This window comes from Phaenicophaeus curvirostris, chromosome 6, assembly GCF_032191515.1.
Source record: "Phaenicophaeus curvirostris isolate KB17595 chromosome 6, BPBGC_Pcur_1.0, whole genome shotgun sequence".
Lineage (NCBI taxonomy): Eukaryota > Metazoa > Chordata > Aves > Cuculiformes > Cuculidae > Phaenicophaeus > Phaenicophaeus curvirostris.
The window spans coordinates 11,685,371-11,705,277 of record NC_091397.1 but is presented as its reverse complement, the minus strand read 5'-3'; the positions used below and the strand labels follow the sequence as shown (position 1 = coordinate 11,705,277).

The 19,907-nt window shown below is 39.9% G+C and overlaps 2 protein-coding genes across 2 annotated transcripts; one reads left to right on the top strand and one right to left on the bottom strand.

Moving 5' to 3' along the window:
* The first annotated feature begins 1,246 nt into the window (after positions 1-1,246).
* On the top strand, positions 1,247-6,557 carry IDI1 (isopentenyl-diphosphate delta isomerase 1). The gene is made up of 4 exons (XM_069859331.1): positions 1,247-1,437; positions 2,438-2,530; positions 3,871-4,001; positions 5,080-6,557. The coding sequence occupies exons 1-4, from the start codon at positions 1,296-1,298 to the stop codon at positions 5,395-5,397; spliced, it is 684 nt and encodes a 227-aa protein (XP_069715432.1). The 5' UTR covers positions 1,247-1,295; the 3' UTR covers positions 5,398-6,557.
* A 1,419-nt stretch (positions 6,558-7,976) lies between these two features.
* On the bottom strand, positions 7,977-19,670 carry GTPBP4 (GTP binding protein 4). Its single transcript, XM_069859324.1, has 17 exons — positions 19,557-19,670; positions 18,314-18,484; positions 16,968-17,071; positions 16,755-16,891; positions 16,068-16,168; positions 15,592-15,684; positions 14,794-14,985; positions 14,636-14,701; positions 13,749-13,838; positions 13,188-13,298; positions 12,841-12,918; positions 12,681-12,732; positions 11,996-12,096; positions 10,899-11,096; positions 9,985-10,050; positions 8,706-8,840; positions 7,977-8,177 (listed from the first exon to the last, which is right to left on the bottom strand). Exons 1-17 carry the CDS (start codon positions 19,602-19,604, stop codon positions 8,025-8,027), a joined length of 1,896 nt encoding a protein of 631 aa, XP_069715425.1. The 5' UTR covers positions 19,605-19,670; the 3' UTR covers positions 7,977-8,024.
* Between the last annotated feature and the right edge of the window lie 237 nt (positions 19,671-19,907).

Below are 19,907 nucleotides of genomic sequence, written 5' to 3'. Positions count from 1 at the left end.
GCCGCGATTGGCTGCGCTGCCTCAATGCTCTCTTCTCATTGGTCGGCCCTCCGCCAGTCGTGCCGCGATTGGCTGCGCCCCGCCGCGCGTTAGCCCCGCCCCCTGAGGCGATGGGGCGATGCGGTGACGTCGGCGGCGTGCGGCGCCGCCATTGGCGTGATGCGGGGCCGCGCGATGTGGCGGGGGCTGCGCTGCGCCCTGAGCCGGCGCCGCCGCGGAGCCGCCGGGCCGTGCTGCGCGGGGGAGGCCGCGGCGGGGAGGTGAGCGGCGGGAGCGGCGGGGACGGGGGGGAGCGGGGGAAGCCCCCGGGGCTGCGTGTCTCGGTCGGGAAAGCCGGGCGCTGTGGGGGTGAGGGGGCGCGCGGTGCCTGGCGTCGTGACAGCCCCGGTGCGGAGCCCCCAGGGCTGGGAGGTGAGGCGAGGCTGCCCTGGGTGGGCTGGGAACTGCCTTCCGACACCAAATTATATCAAAATCTGGAAGAGAAAACTTGAAGGAGAGTGTAACCCGTATGCACTGGGACTGGAAAAGAGCTGCTGAGTTGGTGATAGTGACTTCGAGGAGCTTCAGTAAATCCAGATCTGGTTCTACTGGGCTTTTAACCTTTGGGGGTTTTCAGATCCCTAGGAAGAGGGTAACAAAATAAAATAATGTAAGAAATACCTGAAATCAGCTAGGTAAACTGTTCTGAATCCTTTTACGCAAAATACACGCTGGAGCACATGAGGCGCTGGCTAATGCTTCTATGTTCTATGCTCTCTACAAGTGCCTAAAAGGAGATTGTACAGAGGTGGGTGTTGTCCTGTCACTTGGGAAAATGGCCTTAAACTGAGTCAGGGGAAGCTTAGATTGGTGGTGGTTGGGTCACCATCCCTGGAAGTGTTTAAAAGGTGCATACATGAGGTGCTTGGGGATACGATTTAGTAGTGGACAGGTATGGTTGGAGTTGATGATCTTAAAGGTCTTTTCCAACCTAATGATTCTATACCACCAGCCCATCCAAATGTTACACTTCGCGCATCTGCCCTGCAGCATCGAGTGTCAGAGAAACAAAAAGGAAATCTTTGAAGTGCCTACACATCACATTGCAATGTTTGGTGTTGTGGGTATGAAGTTTCAGAAATTGAAAAGCATGTAAAACCCTCAAAATGTAATAGGTGTGCACAATTTACACCGTGTCAGAAATGTAGCCATTTGATTATTTGTCATACTCTGCACAGAACTTTACTGGTGCTGCAGTTACTGAATTCCTCTTCTCCTTGAGTTCTTTTTTCAGTAGAACGTACGCTACCATCACAATGCCCGAGGTAAACACAGACCACCTGGATGAGCAGCAGGTGCAGCTCTTGGCAGAGATGTGCATCCTGATCGATGAAAATGATAATAAGATTGGAGCAGATACCAAGAAAAACTGTCACTTGAATGAAAACATTGATAAAGGTATAGCTTCCTTACCTTCTAATTGAACCAGTAAGTTGGTTGAATATTTTCAGAAACATAGTCAAAATTAAATTGAAGCCTTAATCTCATGTTAGTGTTGATCAAATCAAAGCAAGTATTTCCCCACACCCCCTCCTCCCCAACTTACAATAACTAGCTTAAAAAATAGTGCAGTGTAGAAAAACACATGGTTGGAGGCAGTAACAGAGGACAGAGATGTGTGATTGTGGATGCATGCTGTATGTCTTGATAAATATTTCTCATCACATTTTGATGGTGAAATAGTAGTGTTTTTCTACTATAGATGCCTGTTTCTGTTTCTGAAGTATGCCACTTGCTTCTTTGCTGAGTTAAGAGATTTGGACTTTCAAGTAGTTCACACAGAGTTCTATTTCAAATACTGCTAATAGAAAAGTTTTTGTGACTGCTGTCCTTCTAACTGATTGTGGGTTTTATGTAAGGTTGCTCAGATTCATGACTCTCTCACAGTAGCTTTGTGACCTCCTTTTCTGTACTCAGGGGAAGCATCTTCCTGAAGAGCCAGGAATAACAAAAACTCAGACAACAGTAATTGTACTGTTCTTAAGGGAGCCTGTTTCCCATTGTACTTTCACAATTCCTGAAGCATCTTGAAATTCCATACAGTTTTTTAGTATTTTTTCAGTAATCTCTTTTTCATAGGAAATTTATGGACGTTGAGCCCTCCTTAGAAACTTGTCTGAATATGCTTCTTCTGAATGGAGAACTGACTGAGTTTACCAGAACTGTTATGTTGCATTGTTGTTCTGAGCACTTTTCTAATTTCATAATGTTTGCATAAGCTGACAGAGAAACCTAAATAATAACTCCTGAGGGTTTTTTTATCAGATCCTTGTTGGTTTTAACATATATGAATTCTAAATTAGAGTACCAAAAAATGACGTCGTTCTAAGCACTTAAACTGTCTTCGTGTTTTTTCCCTCCTCTGTTAAATAAACCTTTGTGTTTCTTTTATTTACAGGTTTACTGCACCGAGCTTTCAGTGTTTTCTTATTTAATACAGAAAATAAACTGTTGCTGCAGCAGAGGTCAAATGCAAAAATTACATTTCCAGGTTAGTACTGAAACACACTGTATTTATAAAAATGTTTTATTTAAATCAATATTTTAAAAATATGCCAGTCTAATCTTGCAGTATAACTCATTCTGGGGTTTCAGAATTTCCTGCTTTGGACAGGAGATGCTTCTAAATACTTGTAAAAGTTCAAGACATACTTGACTTTTGTGAATGAGTAAGGTAATGGGAACGATAGGTTATTGTTATATAGTTCTGCAGAAAGGATTGTTCCCTGATGTTTCATCCTGTCTATGCAAGTGCAGAGTGTGTGTTGTTTACCTTCTCTGCTGCAAGTTGAAGAAATTGCTATGGTAGCTGTGGAAAATGTTCTCATTCCACTAGTAAAGACACATAGTTGACATGTAGCAGAGCCCTACTGCTGGGAAGCAGTTGCACTGTCCTTCATTGGGTTATGTGGTTTTGTATCTGTGCATGTCTTAACAAACAATATTTAAGTATGGAAGAGGTGAGACTGTGTCGAAACTATATGGTGCATGATTTTTGAAGATTCCTGAGCTACTACTATCAAATGCAAATTGGGAGGCATAAAATAAGAAGTGCAATGAAAGAAGAATAGCATACAGGAGTCATATTGGAGGAAGCATAATGCTGTCTGTTTCGCAACGAAACAGATGAAAAACAAATTCAAGAGTTTCTAACCCTCTTAAACTTTAGGAAGAAAGATCTGTATTCCTTCCAAGGCAATCTTCACTTTAGAGATTGTTGCGTAACTTTTTCCTTGACTGCTAACTAATCAAAATGCCCAAATGTAGTTTGTAGGTAATCTGATACTATTTTAGATGCCTTTGAGCTTGATTTTTACAGATTAAAGGTTGGCCAGTCACAGTTATTCTACATAACTAACACATAATTTTTAGTATATTTGAAATGGAGTATAGTGGGTCTGTCCTTTAAACACAAGCATAAACTGCTTATTTACTTCTACCTGCTGTCAGCTGGTTTTGAAGCTCTGGGAATATTTCCAATATTCTGTTGCATATAAACTCCCAGAAGTAATTTTAATTAGCATTTGCGGGATAAACAAGGTCTTTATAAATTGGCTGCCTAAGTCGATGCTGCTTCGGCTATGAAAATGCAGTGTATATCAGACACTAACCTGCAAAGCAGTACTTGGTAGAGGCAAATCCCAGTCCCAACTACAAAGGAAAATAAGAGGTGAAAGTATCCACCTTCCTTCTCTGCAAGACAGAAATAAAGTTATGATGTGTTGAATAACTGCCCTGGTTTTTTTTTGGTTTTTTTTTGGTGGGTTTGGGTTCCACCCCCCACCAAAGTTTTGTATGTGTCAGAAATATACTAATACAAACTTCTTGCAGATTGCTTTACCAACACTTGTTGCAGTCATCCTTTAAGCCATGCACTAGAACTGGAAGAAAATGATGCCATTGGTGTTCGGCGAGCAGCACAGAGACGACTGAAAGCAGAGTTTGGAATTCCCATGGAGCAGGTAAAGGAATAAAGGAGAAGCAGGAATTCTTGCCAGTGTTTGCCAGTTCACAGCCTAACTGCATCTGGCAGATGTAGAGAACTTGGTGAATTTGAGACTTCTTCATCTATATGCCAGAGTTTCAAATGCTGATATTGTGAAATGGGATTTTAGAATATTGCAGTGTGCAAATTAAATGTGAGCCAAAGCATAAATTGCACAGTAATGAAGGACTGCATTGCTTCAGGTCTGACTGCGGCTGCCTACGTGTTTTCCAGCTGGCAGGCTGTCCTGCCTAGGGGAGGGCAATGTGCCGCCTTCCCAGGCCGATGGAAGAGCGCAGTATGTGTTCTGTACAACTGGAGCTCTTGGAGGGCACCACTGTGAGCTGCTGTCCATGTACAAGTTCCTCTGCAATCCCAAGTTTCATATGGGAAGTGGGTGGCCTGGGTGCTCAGTGTTTCTTCCAGAGCAATTACACATCATGCTTCTGGTTCCTTCTTTTCTGGTGGCAGTTTGGCAGTGCACACAGAGCAAGATGAAGCTGCCTGAATTATGCTTATGGTAGAAATCCCTTTCCACATCGTGTACTTAATAACGTTTGTGTCATTGGACATGGGAGAAGCAGTGTGCTACTAAGAAACACGATGGTTAGGTTGTCCATGGAATTAGTTACCTGGTCTGCCATTTGCACAGATCAGGGTTACACGTGGTCTGGTCTGGCAGTGTGTGATTCTGACCTTCGCTTTAAGTAGCTGTCAAGTCTTTTCCTTGGGAGGTAAGGGTCAGGTGCGTGTTGGTGTTCACCAGTGCTGCAGTAAGTGCATAAGATCTGGTAAACATCTAACAACTTACTGTATAGAAGAAATCCACTCAATAGAGTGAGCCTGACTAGAGAAATGTTGTGCAATTCACATCTTCGAAGTACAATGAAAATATTTTTTCATAGTAATTCCTTGTGAAGCAGTGCATTGCAATTGTACACTTAGGGAGGAAATAATTTTTAAGGAAGAGGGTAATACCTGATAATTATTCTGTAATTCCTAGCAGTACAGTTACTCTGGTTTGGCACCAATTCTGACAAGTGTTTTCATTGTAGGTAACTCCAGAAGAAATCTCCTATCTGACACGAATTCATTACAAGGCCAAGTCTGATGGGATCTGGGGTGAACATGAGATAGACTATATCTTATTCGTGCAGAAGGATGTAACGCTGAATCCTGATCCAAATGAGATCCAGAGCTACTGCTACGTGACACAGAAAGAACTGAAGCAGCTCTTAGACAAAGCCTCCAAGAATGAAATTAAGATTACTCCATGGTTTAAACTAATTGCAGAGACCTTTCTTTTTAAGTGGTGGGATAACTTATCTAACTTGAACAAATTTGTTGATCATGAAAAAATACACAGAATGTAAATAGCTGGGGTAAAAGGTGCTGAAAGCTAGCAGTGATGTGCTGTGTCATTAACACTGTGGTAACTTGTGACTTCAGTGCAGAAAAGGGATCTACCTGGAACATGTTTAACAAATAACCTTATACAGAGGTGGTTATAGCTGATGTTTTTACTTCTCTCTTCACCTCCTTTTCTCCCCAGCCCTGTTTCTCTTGGGTGAGTTAAGCTTAATCTCATGTAAAATGGGTAGCACTACCATAAAAAACCACCTGGGTTTATCTTTCTCTGTTACTTCATGTGATATGAAAGATCCTCAGCTCCTGTGTGCCCAGTTTGCCCTTACGTCCTTGCATAACACAGGCTGCAGGGGAGTTTGGGTGCCTTCTGTCCAGCTCATTCGGGAGAGCTGGTGCATTCCCAACTTCATATGACTATGCCTTCTGAAATGGCGATTACAAAAGAATTTGAGTTTTGCGTTGATGTTGAGAAGACTACTAGCCCGAAGAAAAAAAAAATTAATTCAAAGTAATTGGGATGATTGTAATTGCAGAAAGCAAATCTCTGCAGTTACTGTACTCTGTAATTAACCAAACACTGAAAAGCTTAAGTAATTGGATTGTCAGTGTGGATTGTTTCACTCTGAAGTGCTGCAATATGTCTTGGCTTTAGATAATAAATATTGGTGGGTTTGTCTGTTTGGTTTTTTTTTCCCCCCCTCACCACACTCCTCTAGTTAGTGGATGGCAGAGTCCTGGGCGTCTCTTAACAAAACAAAGCAGGGTGGGGGTGCTACCCCAGCTGTAAACGGTGCCAGTCTAATAGAGGAAGTGGCCTGTCTTTGGAGAAGGGATATGTATTCAATGACTCTTCTCCGTCCTCCAGAAAACAAATGCAGCTTGATGCAAGCCTTTTTGTCTTTTTTCCTGCAACATCTACTGTAACTCATTCACAGAGAACTCAACCCCTTGAACTTCAAAATTCTAGATGGACAATTTATAGGCTTGCACTAGGTCTTGATTTCAGTTAATGAGAAATTGCATCAGTGTGCAAGAGTTAATCATTTCTGATTTTGCAGCCAGTTGCCTGCAATGAGAGTAAAAGGGAAGGCTCTTTTTATTAAGACAAATAATGAAGGGTATCTCGGTTTGAATTAAGGATTTTGGGGATGTTCTTTCTTCCCCCCCCAAAAGCACTTTACTGTAATTTCTTTTGTTAGCAGACTACTCTTTTGGGTGTTTTCTCTTAACTTTTCGCAGAGGGGTCTTGATGATGCCAGGATGTTGTTTATGCCACTTGTCCTTGCATGTAAACCATGGATGTAAGGTAATCTGTGTCTGGTTTCAAGGCAAAACTATATTTTTCCAATGGTTAACATGTTTCTCACCCCAGTTGTGACTACAGCACTGAAGCTTCTATGTGACAGAATCTCTAGTGTTTCAACAGGGAGAGGTTTTAGAGCCAAGTTTGTTGTTTGTTGTATGTTGACCTGATTTGATGCATTTTAGAGAAGCAAGTAATAGTGTGGAGGAACAGTAATGCAATGTAACTCAGTGCATCAGCCATGTTACTCAAGTCATGTATCAGTGTACTTTTCAACTACTTGGAGTACTTTTAAATAAAAGATAAGAGTATGATTAAAATACCTAACCTAAAACTATTGCCTGTTTTCTTTTCAGACTTTGAGCCACATGAAGAATAATCTCTGTCATTACTGCACTATAAACAACACCCTGCTTATTAACCATCACTGAAGCAATGTGATTGGGGGTAGCAGGGCATAAATTTATTTTAACAATGCTCTGCTTTCCTAGATCCTAGGGCCAGCTTGGAGCAAATGCTGACAAAGCAGATCCTTTTAGTAGAAATAATGTGCATAAAGAAGCAGAAGGCCAAGTTTTGCTGAATGTTTTTTTCCCAAGTCCTTTAAGCATTTTGACATTAGTCTCTCTTGCCATTGAACTTCCTTGCAGCAGTAGTGTTTTTAATGCTGAATTATTACATGGGGTAGATGAGGGAAACAATATGGATTTAAACATAATGCTCCTATATGCTAAAACTTGACACCTGAACATTCTTCTTACCCTGTTGTATTTAAAGACAGTTTTAAAATGATAATAATTAAGGAATTCTTCATACTGTTTTGGGGGGTTGTGTGGATGGCTGGGTTTTTTTTAACATGCATATTTCATTAGATCCCAGTTTAATCTTTAAACTGTGCATTTTAAATATATTGTTCAGACAACACATTTATAATGCATAATTTTACCAGCCTATAGGTAATTCCTACCTTGTTTTTGACCAACTAAGGATGCTGGGTCAGGGGAGCCCCCACTTTCAATACAGGCTGGGGGATGAAGGGATTGAGAGCAACACTGCGCAGAAGAAGTTGGGGGTACTGGTGGATGAAAAGCTGGTCATGAGCCAGCATGGGGGGCTCACAGCTCCCACTGGTACTGACTAATTTCTCATAGTATTACTTGGAGCTGCAAGATCAAAGTATTACAACTTTCCTTCTCTGAGCTTCAAGTATTCCAACCACTAACACAAACCACCTACTTTTTAAACACTCTGTATTACTAAAAAGGAAGACAGGACAAGAAATCAGTTTTAATAAACTTACTTCTCATCAGTTTTAATTCAAAAGAATGCTTATCTTCTCTGTGTTTTACCAGATTTTCTCTTTCCAGTCAGCAGATGTTTCGGTCTCAGGTCAAATATGTGTCTATCCGCCTCTCCTTTCCTGCCCAGGCGATTCATTTTCTTTTGAGCTTTCTTTGCCATAGTCTTGACCTTCTTCACCATCTATTTAAAAGCAAACAATCATGCAGAGTGAATTCCTCAATAACTCATGTAACTCACTTTACCTTTTAAAAAAACACTTAAGTGAGGTGATTTTAACAAGGACATTAACAAACACCCAACATGTGCCACCATCTGCAACTCTACAACAGTATCATCGCAAATGACACTAATCCTTAGCAAAACTATAATTTTCCCATACACTAACAATATGATTACTCTATCCCTGAAATTCTTAAATTATTAGAGGTGCAACTCCACAGTTTGTAGAACTCTTCGTTTATACTTGCATTTAGAAAAAAATGGAAAATGTACTTTCTTAGTCTGCACCATTATGGTTTGTTAGTAAGAATGAACTAGACAGGCGTTTTTGAAGTAAAGAGAATTCAAAAGAACAGATGATGCAGCTGCAAAGAGAAGAAAGATGAACTCTGGACAAACATAACCAGCCTAGTATGAAGTTGCCCAGAAGCTGGTTTAAGTTCAATCATGCTGTTTTAATTGCTACAAAGGTAAATAACTTCAACAAACCTTTTCATCACGAAGACCAGAAACATCCCGTGGTGTGCGAGAGGAGCTGCGACTGCGTGCCACAGATTTAGGGGTTTCAGACTCATCACGCTTACGTTTCCTTGTAACGCTGCGGGACCTTCTTACATAATGTGCCTGAAATTCAAAACATCATTTTAATTAGGAAACCCAGAAACTATCAGCTCAGACATGCTCCATTTCTAATTAGATAAATATGAAAAAACAGGAAGTGGACTGCTTGGATACATTGCATTGGTTATTCCAATATAACACAAAGGCCTTGTCAACTGCTGGCCACTGCCTTCTGTCCTACATTAATATTCAAATTCAGTAAACATTCATGTGTTCTTTTCACAACTATTATCTCCAGTGTTCTGTTTTTTCTCTGAGTAGATTCATAAGTAATGGATATAAAGACACAGACAACTAATGAACAGCAATACTGAAGCAATAGCAAAATAGCAATGAAGAAACTCACTCTGATTCATATCCTGATTACAGGACAAAGCCCTAAAGAATATCAGACATTAAGATTTATTTTTCCTACATCATACGTATTAAACTCTTTCTCACTGAGATCGCTCCTGCATCAACATGGCATGTCACCTCAGCTCTAAGAAGCGTAACACTAACTTCAGATGTGTGGTGTTGATATTCCTTGTTTCCTAGCTCCTTGTTTAGTGAAAGAATTTGAGGTCTCAGCATCTAGATAGCCATAATACTGCTGGATTTGCTGTACAATATGGCATTTAAAAAAAAAAATCTGATAAAATGGAATGTATCCCAAAGGCAAATTTATATTTGAAGTACTTTAGCTGCCCTACATCTAAAGATGCCGGCTGCCCTCAAAAAATTCAATTACAATTCACAGAATTAATGAACTGTAAAAAGATAAGCCTGACCTGTTGTTATTACTATTTCTGACACAGTAGTGTCTCATCCAACAAGGCAGACTTGAATATTAGGTACACTTAGCCAAAACTTCATTCTTGAATCCTACACAAATTCCAAAAGAGTTCTAATAGAAAGCAGTACATAAACATATGTACTGATAAATGTTAGTTTCATGTTTTTCAGCCCACCCAACATGTTTTGAGCACATTGCTCATAAATGCCAGTATCAACTGCCTCAACTCAGTTTCCAATTTTCTCCTTAATAGATCCCACCACTCTATTATGCCATCTATAGTATGTATTTCATATGAGCTCAAAGAAATTAAGCATGTAATGAAATTGATCTCTTTTAGATAAATATGGGTTTTCATTAGCAAAAACTTACATCATCTTTATTAGTCATGTCAAGTCCAAGATCAGTCATTTCCTTCTCTAGCACCTTCCGCTGGACCTGAAAAAAGACAGTTAAGAAAGGTTTTATCTCATTTTTTTTCTTAAAATGCCACCATAAACCCATTATATGCACTACTTTCCTTTGGCACACCCCACAGATAACGAAAGTCATAACTTCACATTTCCCTTATTGCAACATAATTCTCTTCGCCCATAAGTCCTTCTTCATAGGACTGCAATGTTCCAGCACTCACCAAAGTTTGCCTTTTTGGGAGGAAGGTGCCAAAAGAGGTACTTCAGTCAGAAACGTTTCCTTCTTTCCCAGTAGGCACACACTTTGAGGACGATAAGGAGTAGAGGGGGCAAAACTAGCAAGATTCATTTTCTCAAAATGTCTAGTTACCAGTTTGTTATTCTGCAATCGTCCTGGACCAGTCACAGAGATTTTGACATTAGGAAGTGTGATACCTAGCTTCCACATGAAATATATACAATCTTTTCCAGCACAGGAAGAGCTCCATAAAATCAAAATGATACAAAACTTAAGTAAATTAAGTAAATTCTCCTAATTCTTTGCATTTAAAACATTGATTAAAAAAACCCAACTCAGCAATCCAATGAAACAAGCTAAACTGTATTCTTAAAAAATTCTTCTGCAATATATCTGAAATTTTACAAAAGAATCACTTGCGTGACACAAACCAAAAAGGGCAACTATCACTCATTTGTTTCGACCTCTGCAGCTACATAGTGACCAGAACTCCCAGGACCACTGAAGGAAGCAAGCACCAAGAGAGAGGGCCAAACGTGGGAAAAAACAATCAGTTCTGCTGCCTGATATTGTTTTGTGTTTTGCATTAAGTTATTATATATCATATTTTACTACAGAATATGTTCTATACTTGCCTTTTTAGCTGTTCTAGGCATTCTCGGACCTCGAGTATCTTTTTCCTTTGACTGCAGGATTTTCAGTTTCTTCTTTTCTCGGATCTGCTTTGCCAGCTGTCGGATTTCCATCATTTCTTCATCTTCACTTTCTGGTTCACTGTCATATTCTCCAGCAGCTTCTCTCAGCTCCTCTTCTTTCTCCAATTCTTCCAGTTTCTTATATTTTGAAGAGATGAAATGAAGATTCTCATAACATCTTTGACCTACTATCCTTAACATTACATTTTTGCATGGCCCCAGGCCCTGACAGCATCCAGACCCTTCAAAGCAGGAACCATATTCCTTGATAATGACCCCTCCAGCCACACTTAACACAGCTGACAATACAGATTACTGTGAACCTATGAGGTACACTACTACGCAGTCTTACTTGATCATACTGCTTTACAATTTGGGTGTATTTGCATGACTGCCCCAAAGCTGCCCACTGCATGAATGCAGATGTACTCTACTGTGAACTGTGCTAGCTGTGGCGTTTCTGGAAACACACTCTTGAAAAAAACCTTCCCTTTCTACATCTTGCACGAGTCTGAAACACCAGAGAAATTCAGATGAACCCAACTGCATAACCACCAGACTCCACAGTCCACACCCATTACTTCTCCATAACAATCAGCAAGAAACAAGAGCAGCACTTGTTATTAAAGAAAAATGTTATAAATTGAGAATTCAATCTGTTTCCTTTAACATCATATTCCGGTAGACATAAATTCGATGAGTGAAGTGCATATTATTAATAATACATAAACTTTTAGAAACATTCCTTCTGGCTGCAGGCAAAGAATGAAGAAATATAACTTCTGCAAATCTCATGTTTTAGGACAGAAAAGATAAGATCACCATCATTCTGACAACATAGAGCAATTTTCCATTCTTCTGAAGTCTGTCCTTGGTGATTCAGAAAACAGTGTCTTTTCCCACGGCAAGTGCAGACAGTGCTAAATAACATGTTCTCATGACATACTGTTTCTAATCAACAAATACAGTAATTTACACTAATCAAATAAAGGGATAAAGAGGCAAGAACAGTGTAAAAAGAAAAATGGAAAACTTACTTTCATTATATCTGGATCAATGTAGTCAAGTATATTATGACCTTCCCATATCTCTGGTATCTTATCATATTTTTCAGATGAATTCATTAAGTCCCAGTATTCTTAAAAACAGGACAAAGTTAATAGACAAAAGTAATTCCAAAGAATGTTCAATGACAGAAAACAACACTCAGATCACAGTTAAAATAAAAGTGCCATATCCCAAAGAGGCAAGAATTTGGTAGCATCTCTGACATATTCACAAATACTTCTGATCTCCTTTCTACTGCTAAATATTGTTCAACAATGACAGGATGCACTGCCAAGCCATAATAAGCAACAGATATCCAGCTGAAACAGAATACACGGTCTCTCTTACACTGATACTTTGCTTAACAAAGACAGCATCAAGAATTAACAAGGTAGTACAACATAAAATGGAAGGGAAAAAACAGTCGAATCATCAGACCAGTCATTATATGTCTGTGACTCTAATAAAAGTGGGAAGAATTGAGTGACATTACGAAACAAGGAACGGTCGCTGAAAATCACCAGTTCTGGAACAGAAGTAAAGGACAGCATACAATAAAATGGTGGCACTGGTACTTAGTTGAGATGAATCAGGTTTAGGTATTCTCCCTTAAGACTGAAATAACCAAACTTTACTGCTTAATAGTAACACTAATTCTTATAATAAAATACTTACTCTGAAGATCCAAAACATAATCATCTCCCATTTCGATTTCAATATCTCTCTCCTGCAGAGACACAAATGCCTTTATATACCATCTAATTTAAAATCTATGGGTTAATATAGCAAATTTAAAATCCATCTGCTGATTTCCTAATTAAGAGATGCCACTTACCAATTTCCTCCTGGGTGTGTCTACTTCCATGCGTTTCTTACGTGGTACTACTCCCTCGGGTATAAAAGGCAGCCGCTCCTGAAATGAAGACAAAAACCCACCCCAATAAAGAAGGGGAAAACATGTTTGAATAGATGTTTGCATAATGCTATAAATATCACTGCAGAGTAATGTATTTCTAAGGAACACAAAATCCCAAGCTGAGTGCCACAGCAGCAAAGGCAGTTAGAGATAAAAAGTACGCAAATTTCACCACATTAATCTGTTCAGAAGTTAAGATGAAAGAATTTTTATCACACATAAGAAGTACTGGGAAAGACACCAGGAAGTGTAAACATGTAGCCTACCTTGTTATCTCTTTTGGTTGGCATGGCCAAATGTAATCTATTTAACACTTCATTCACTTTATTTCCTTTCATTTTTGTATCAACGCGATGGGCCAGCAGTCTGTCACAGGCCTGAAAGTGCACATGGAAACATTAGGTAAGGAAGGAAGCCTTCCTCGTAGAGCAAGTGAGACAGTAGACTTTTGATTCCAAATATCTACCTTCACATCTCATCTTCTGTCTAATCTCTTATCTCACAAGCTCTGAAGAAAGCATTAAATTATTTTACATAAAACATATCATGGAAAGATGTATAAAATCCTTTTTATTTTTTTTTTTGTGCAATGAGCTGACAATAAGAGAAAGCAGCAGGACTCAAAAAAGCTCCCTTTTTTTTTTAAATTATGATTTCTGTTAGACATAATTTTCCATTTGCAAGTCCACTGAGGCTCAACAGGCTATAAAGATTAACATACGTAAAGTTTATCACTCTTACACAGTTTAACTGAGATTAAATTCATACAAATGAGGCAAAATGTTAGCTGTTCATTTGGAATGAAACTAAGAGAAAGATAGACCTACCTCTGTTTTAACTTGGATTACACCTTCTTCTGTTAGAGTACTTGTCTCTATCACAGAAAATCCTTCTGCTTCAAAGCTTTCAAATATTTTCTGAAATAGAAACATTATCCCGAAGGATCACTCTACCCATTTCTTAATATACAGATATATTAAGAACAGAAATCTTAATCCAATATCAATATGCAACTTGATATTACTTTATTGTATTTCTTAATGATGACAGAAATTTTACAACTAAAGCTCCATTTAATCTCTTTTATAAGCAAGTAACCACATTCTAAAAGGCACCTGTGTATGATCCATAAGAAAAAAAACAAAGAAAGAAAAAGAGAAACATGAATTCTATGTCTTCTTGAGCTCGTGGACACAGAAGAACGAGCCTTCCATAAGCACAACGTGTTGCACAGCGAGACCTACTGCAACTGTTCAGTAACACCTCTCAGTCTTGTGCTCGTGGTCTCTGAACTCTTACTAAAGTTATTATTGAAAAAAAGACTATTCCATCTTACTTCCAACTACAGCAATAACTGAAAGTTCTCACAGCATCAGAGATTTCTGAAACCACTAACGACTTGCTTTCTCTGTCTGGCATTTATGATATTCAGCTAAGGATATATGTTAGACAGTACTTCAGAAACATAGAGATCAAGACCTGGAAGGCTTCTTTCAATTACACTACTAAACAGAATCACAGATAAAGAAATGATCATGTAGAAGTTTTCGCCCAACAGAAATGACAGCCATCATGGACGGGACAACCTGGTCTAGTGGAAGGTGTCCCTTTGAGATGATCTTTACAGTCTCTTCTGACCCAAAGCATTCTATAATTCTGTGACTCTAATGTTTTTGTAAATTTGGAAGACAGAGAAAGAGGGGAGGAATCTAACCTGACTCTCTTCAGGAAGTTCTGCAATCCTCTTCACATCACATTTGTTTGCAACAATTATAAGTGGCTATTAGAATGAAAAAAAAAAAAAAAGAATCATAATTCAATTTATTATGTTATAAAAACCTGTGGTTTATTGATAAAACAAACCAAACCTACCTTGTTAGCAAACAATGGTTTAATGTTTCGGAAGAGCTCTACTTGCTCCTCGAGGCTATGCCCACATTGCTCAGACACATCCATCACATAGAGCACAGCAGCACGAAGATGTGCAAGTGCAGTTATAGCCTGCATCTCAATGGTGTTCCTGTCTTCCAAAGGATGATCCAAAATACCAGGAGTATCTACTACCTAAAATTAACAGAATTAAGTCAGGCATTATCACAGGGTAACTGATGTATGTAACTGAGCAGCCTGGTCTAGTGGGAAGTGTCCCTGCCCACGGATGATCTTTAAGGTCCCTTCCAACCCAAACCATTCTGTGATTCTATTATATGCTATTTTAGAACTTGTTGATGTTCTCGTCAATATCATGGGGTTTTAAGACAGCAATATTTGTTCCTGTCAGTCACAAATAAGGCTGTAAACTCAGCCAAATTGAATGGAGTAAGGGGAGACGGATGAGGTTTCAGAATAACCAACACTCCAAGGCCTCAATAAGCAGGGAAATCCCTGCGCCAACCTGGCCCAGAATTTGACAGAGATAAAAAGTGAGCTGGCTTTAGTCAGTAATTACATTTCTGTTCTTCGCTCAAATTGAAAACACACCCATACACGTACATTTTTAGAACAGATTTAGATTACTGCCCTCATCTGGCACATTATGCCTTGCACAGCAGCTCTCAGACATAGTGTGTCTCATCAGGACACAAAACTGCAGTCCACAGCGCAAAACTGCAGATCAGACTATAACCAGTTAATTATTCAAAGAAAATACAAAATTGTAACAGTTCTTACCTGCCAACGCAGATACTTATAATCCATATGTCCCACAAAGAGAGATTTTGTGGTAAAGGCATAAGGCTGCACTTCTACATCTGCTCTTGTAACCTTAAAAGAAGTTTTATTCACATATATTTACTGAAAATTTCCTGATGCTGTCAGCAGTACATCATAATCATAGTATACTTCCTTTGCTACAGAAAAAGCTAAAAAATTGTTATTCTGTTTTCTCTGCAAGTATTTCTCAATTGGTAAATATGTTAATGAGATACACGCTATTTTGGAAAAGATAATGATTTTTAAGAGTGAAATCTATTGCTATTTTCCATTTATCCCTCCAGGAATTTCACTCAGCTTCTACATTTGAATTCGCTACTGTTCACATCAGGCATTGCCACAATGATATCAAATTGTTTAAATGTTTCTGTACTTAAATTAAATGGTATCTCAGTATTTTTGAAAAAGAAACAAAACAAACAAAACCCACATACCTTATTTATAAAGCTAGATTTTCCAACATTCGGGTAGCCACACAACAGAAGAGTTCGTGTATTGGGATCGATGGTTGGCAAACGAGACAAATGCTGTCGGACTGAAAGGTTAAAAAGACTTTTTAGATATTTGTGGTCATTTAAGTTTTACTGAAACGGAATAAAAATTCATATGCTGAATTGTTTATAAGCAATTTATTAACTTTTCTCATATTGTATTTGATTTCTGAAAACATAGAATAGTTTGTAAACTCCAGTAGTACCCATGTACAACAAAATAAGAAATGTAATAAATATTTAAATAATTAAGACCCATGTCTTCTACCTAGATAATGACCCCATAAGGCGACATAACCTGATCAAATAGTAAGTCTGAAGTAAGAAGTGAAGTTTGGAAAAGGCTTAGCACTGTTTTTCAAATATATGTTGGTGAAAATAATGATAAATAAAAGCATGGCTGTGACTTTTAAGCAAAGAAAAAAGTCTTATAACCGTTAGTAACACCACAAAATTTCAAGACTTTCCAAAGAACAAATTAATAAATTCCAATTATTTTGGGATTTTGAAACTATTTCTGTTTCCTGTGCCTACATTCTGTACCAAAGACATTTTTAACTGTTATTAAGTGTAAGAATAAATTTTACATCCCATTAACATGTCTTATTTTAGCTTGTTTATAACACAAACCTTGCTCCAAATATTCCAAGCTCTGTTTCTGTCTTTTGATAATTGTGCACATTCGTCCCAGAGCAGCACGTTTCAGCTGTTTGCAGCGGTAAAGAGAATCACCGTATTTCATCAGTCGCACATAGTCTTTAGCAACACTGTGGAGACAAGAATTGAGAGTTCAGCCAAGAACCAACCAAGCAGGTATAAAACCAAAAGCATTTATGCCCTTACTTGTCAATCAGATTCTTGGCAATATTAATCTGTCCCAATGCCAGCTTGTAGTGGTCTTTGTCATAGAGAACATTCATCAAATCTGCATAAAAAGGATGAATATCCTAAAACAAAAGCATAAAATAACATTAAGCCTAATATTTTCCTTCTTTAAGATGAATATTTCTCAGCAACTATGTAAGTCCATTTTCTTCTCCACTACAGCAACACAAATAAAAATACTAGCCTAACAGTTTTCATTACTATCTTACATAAGAAAAATAATCTGTTTGGTCATTAAATGCATAAATCGTTATTGCTTTGAATTTCTTCTGCAAATACATCTTGGACTCATTTATACAGTATCCATTCCCTCTTTTGCTTTACAAAACACTTTGTATTACAACTTTGACAGCTTTATTTTTTTAAAGTAAGAAACTGTAACAGGTCCGCAGAAGTAGTTTTTAAAAGCAAATTCATACTATACCAAAAACATAGCAACAATATTAAATCCTCTCTCTTCCTGAGTGCTACATTAGATTCTGTACAAGACTGAATAAGAAGGGATTCTCCAAAGCCCAAATAAATCTTTCAGCTTTCCAAGGAAGCAGCATCTTTGGTTCAAATCTTGTAAACAAAATATTTTGTCTACTTATCTATTTATTTGTAGAAATTTCATGAAGTGATGTTAAACAAAAGACAACACATATGTGGGAACTTTTCAGCAATATGCACTGGATATGCAAGCACCAGGAAAAGACATGGTCACAGGTCAACGATTTAACAGCTTCACTGGACATGTGACTCGAGCTGCAATTGTTGGGAAATCAAGACTATGTGTATCTTGCCAGAGTCTGTTTCCAACATTGTCCTTCATGGGGCCAAGAACAATGTTTATGTTGTCAAAATCACTTCTGAAAAACTGAAGGTGGGAAGCCATGTGACATATTTGGATATTTCTCACCTCCTTCAAATATTTTCTTGGCAAGACTAATCATAAGCACAATTTACATACACATACAAAAAAAATAAATAAGTAGACACAACATACTTAAAAACCCCACACTTACTTTCTTTCCATTCACAGCAATTCCTGGCAAACATAGCTTATCAGTTAAAATCTTGTTAACCCCATTCCTTCAAAGCCTGTTCATGGGCTGTTTAGACTTCTTTTCTTCGTAGGAACAGACAAGTTTGCCTAAAAATACTCTCAGTAAAACCTACCAGGAATCAGTCAGAATCATCTACGCGGTGAATCAGCAAGATGTCACTTGGCCCAAAATGAACTTGACTAACACCAAGCTGAAGAAATATTTCTGATACCATGAAAGCAAAATTCCTTTATGATCAAACAACCATAAACTTACATCTAATTTGGGGAAATCTGTTAAGATCTGACTGAGTCTGTCGTGGTAATTTTGTTGAGTATATTTGACTTTTCGCATATAAAAATGTCGAATTCGATGGATCTGATAATGTTTATGGATGACAGTTGGAGTCTTCCGTTGAGTCTTTGACAATGTCAAATCTATGAAGTCCTACAAAAAGGAAATCATTATTAACTACACAAATTGCCATGTTCTTATAAAGCCGTGAGTTTTGTTCGGCAGACATGCATGCAGATCAGCCAAGCACATCCATGCCACCCATGGTTTGCCACGCGTTTTAGGATAAACCCCCTGAACCATGCATTCCCATCTCCAGGTAACAACGAGCAGGTTGCCCATCCCTTCTCTGGTTTTCACAGAATCCTTTGGTTGGAAAAGACCCTCAAGACCATCAAGTCCAACTGTACCTATCCACTACTAAACTGTATCCCTGAGCACCTCATCTATCTGTCTTTTAAATACCTCCAGGGACGGTGACTCAACGACTTGCCTGAGCAGCCTGTTCCAATAAGTGATAACTCTTGGTGAAGAAATTTTTCCTGGTATCTAATCTGAGCCTCCTCGGGAGGCTATTTCCTCATATTCTGTCACTTGTTACTTGGGAGAAGAGCCCAACATCCACTTCTCTACCACCCCCTTTCAGGCAGTTGTAGACAGTGATAAGGTCTCCCCTCAGTCTCTTTCTCACTAGGCTAAACAACCACAGTTCCCTCAGCCGCTCCTCATAAGGCCTGTTCTCCAGCCCCCTCACCAGCTTCGTTGCTCTTCTCTGGACTCGCTCCAGAGCCTCAACATCCTTCTTGTGGTGAGGGGCCCAGAACTGAACACAGGATTCCAGGAGTGGTCTCACCAGTGCCGAGTACAGAGGGAGAATAACCTCCCTGGACCTGCTGGTCACGCCGTTTCTGACACAAGCCAAGATGCCATTGGCCTTCTTGACCACCTGGGCCACCGCTGGCTCACGGCTGCCAGCCAGCACCCCCAGGCCCTTCCCAGCTTTCCAGCCATCCGCCGCCCCCACCCTGTCATTTCCACAAGTGACTCGACCCCCTTTTCCGCCCCCCGCTTCCCTACATGGTACAGGCCGCGGGCCCAACAACCCCCCGGGGCGAGTCCATGGATCCGGCGGTGGGGGGGGAGGCCACGCCGGCAGCGCCGTCCCGGGAGCGGCACGAGGGGCTGCCTGGCCGGCGAGACGGGGCGGGGAGAGCGGCGCCCGTACCTTGGCGGACGGCACCACCGTGATCTTCTTAAAGTTGTAGAGCGCCATGGCGGCGGCCCCAGCCACGCCGCACGCCGCCGGAAAGGGGAGAGAGCTCGGCCCTCTCGCGAGAGCCCAGAGCTGCCCGCCCGGAGCGGGGCGGGGGGGAGGCGGGGCCGGGGGAAGGATGCTCGGAGGAGGAATGATGCTCGGAGGCGTCGGGGGGATGCTCAGAGAGGGGATGCTCAGAGGGGGGATACTCAGAGTGGGGAAGGATGCTCGGAGGCGGGGAGGGTGCTCAGAGGAGAGGAGGATGCTCAGAAGGGTAGGGGGAATGCTCAGAGGGGTAGGAGGGGATGCTCAGAGGTAGGG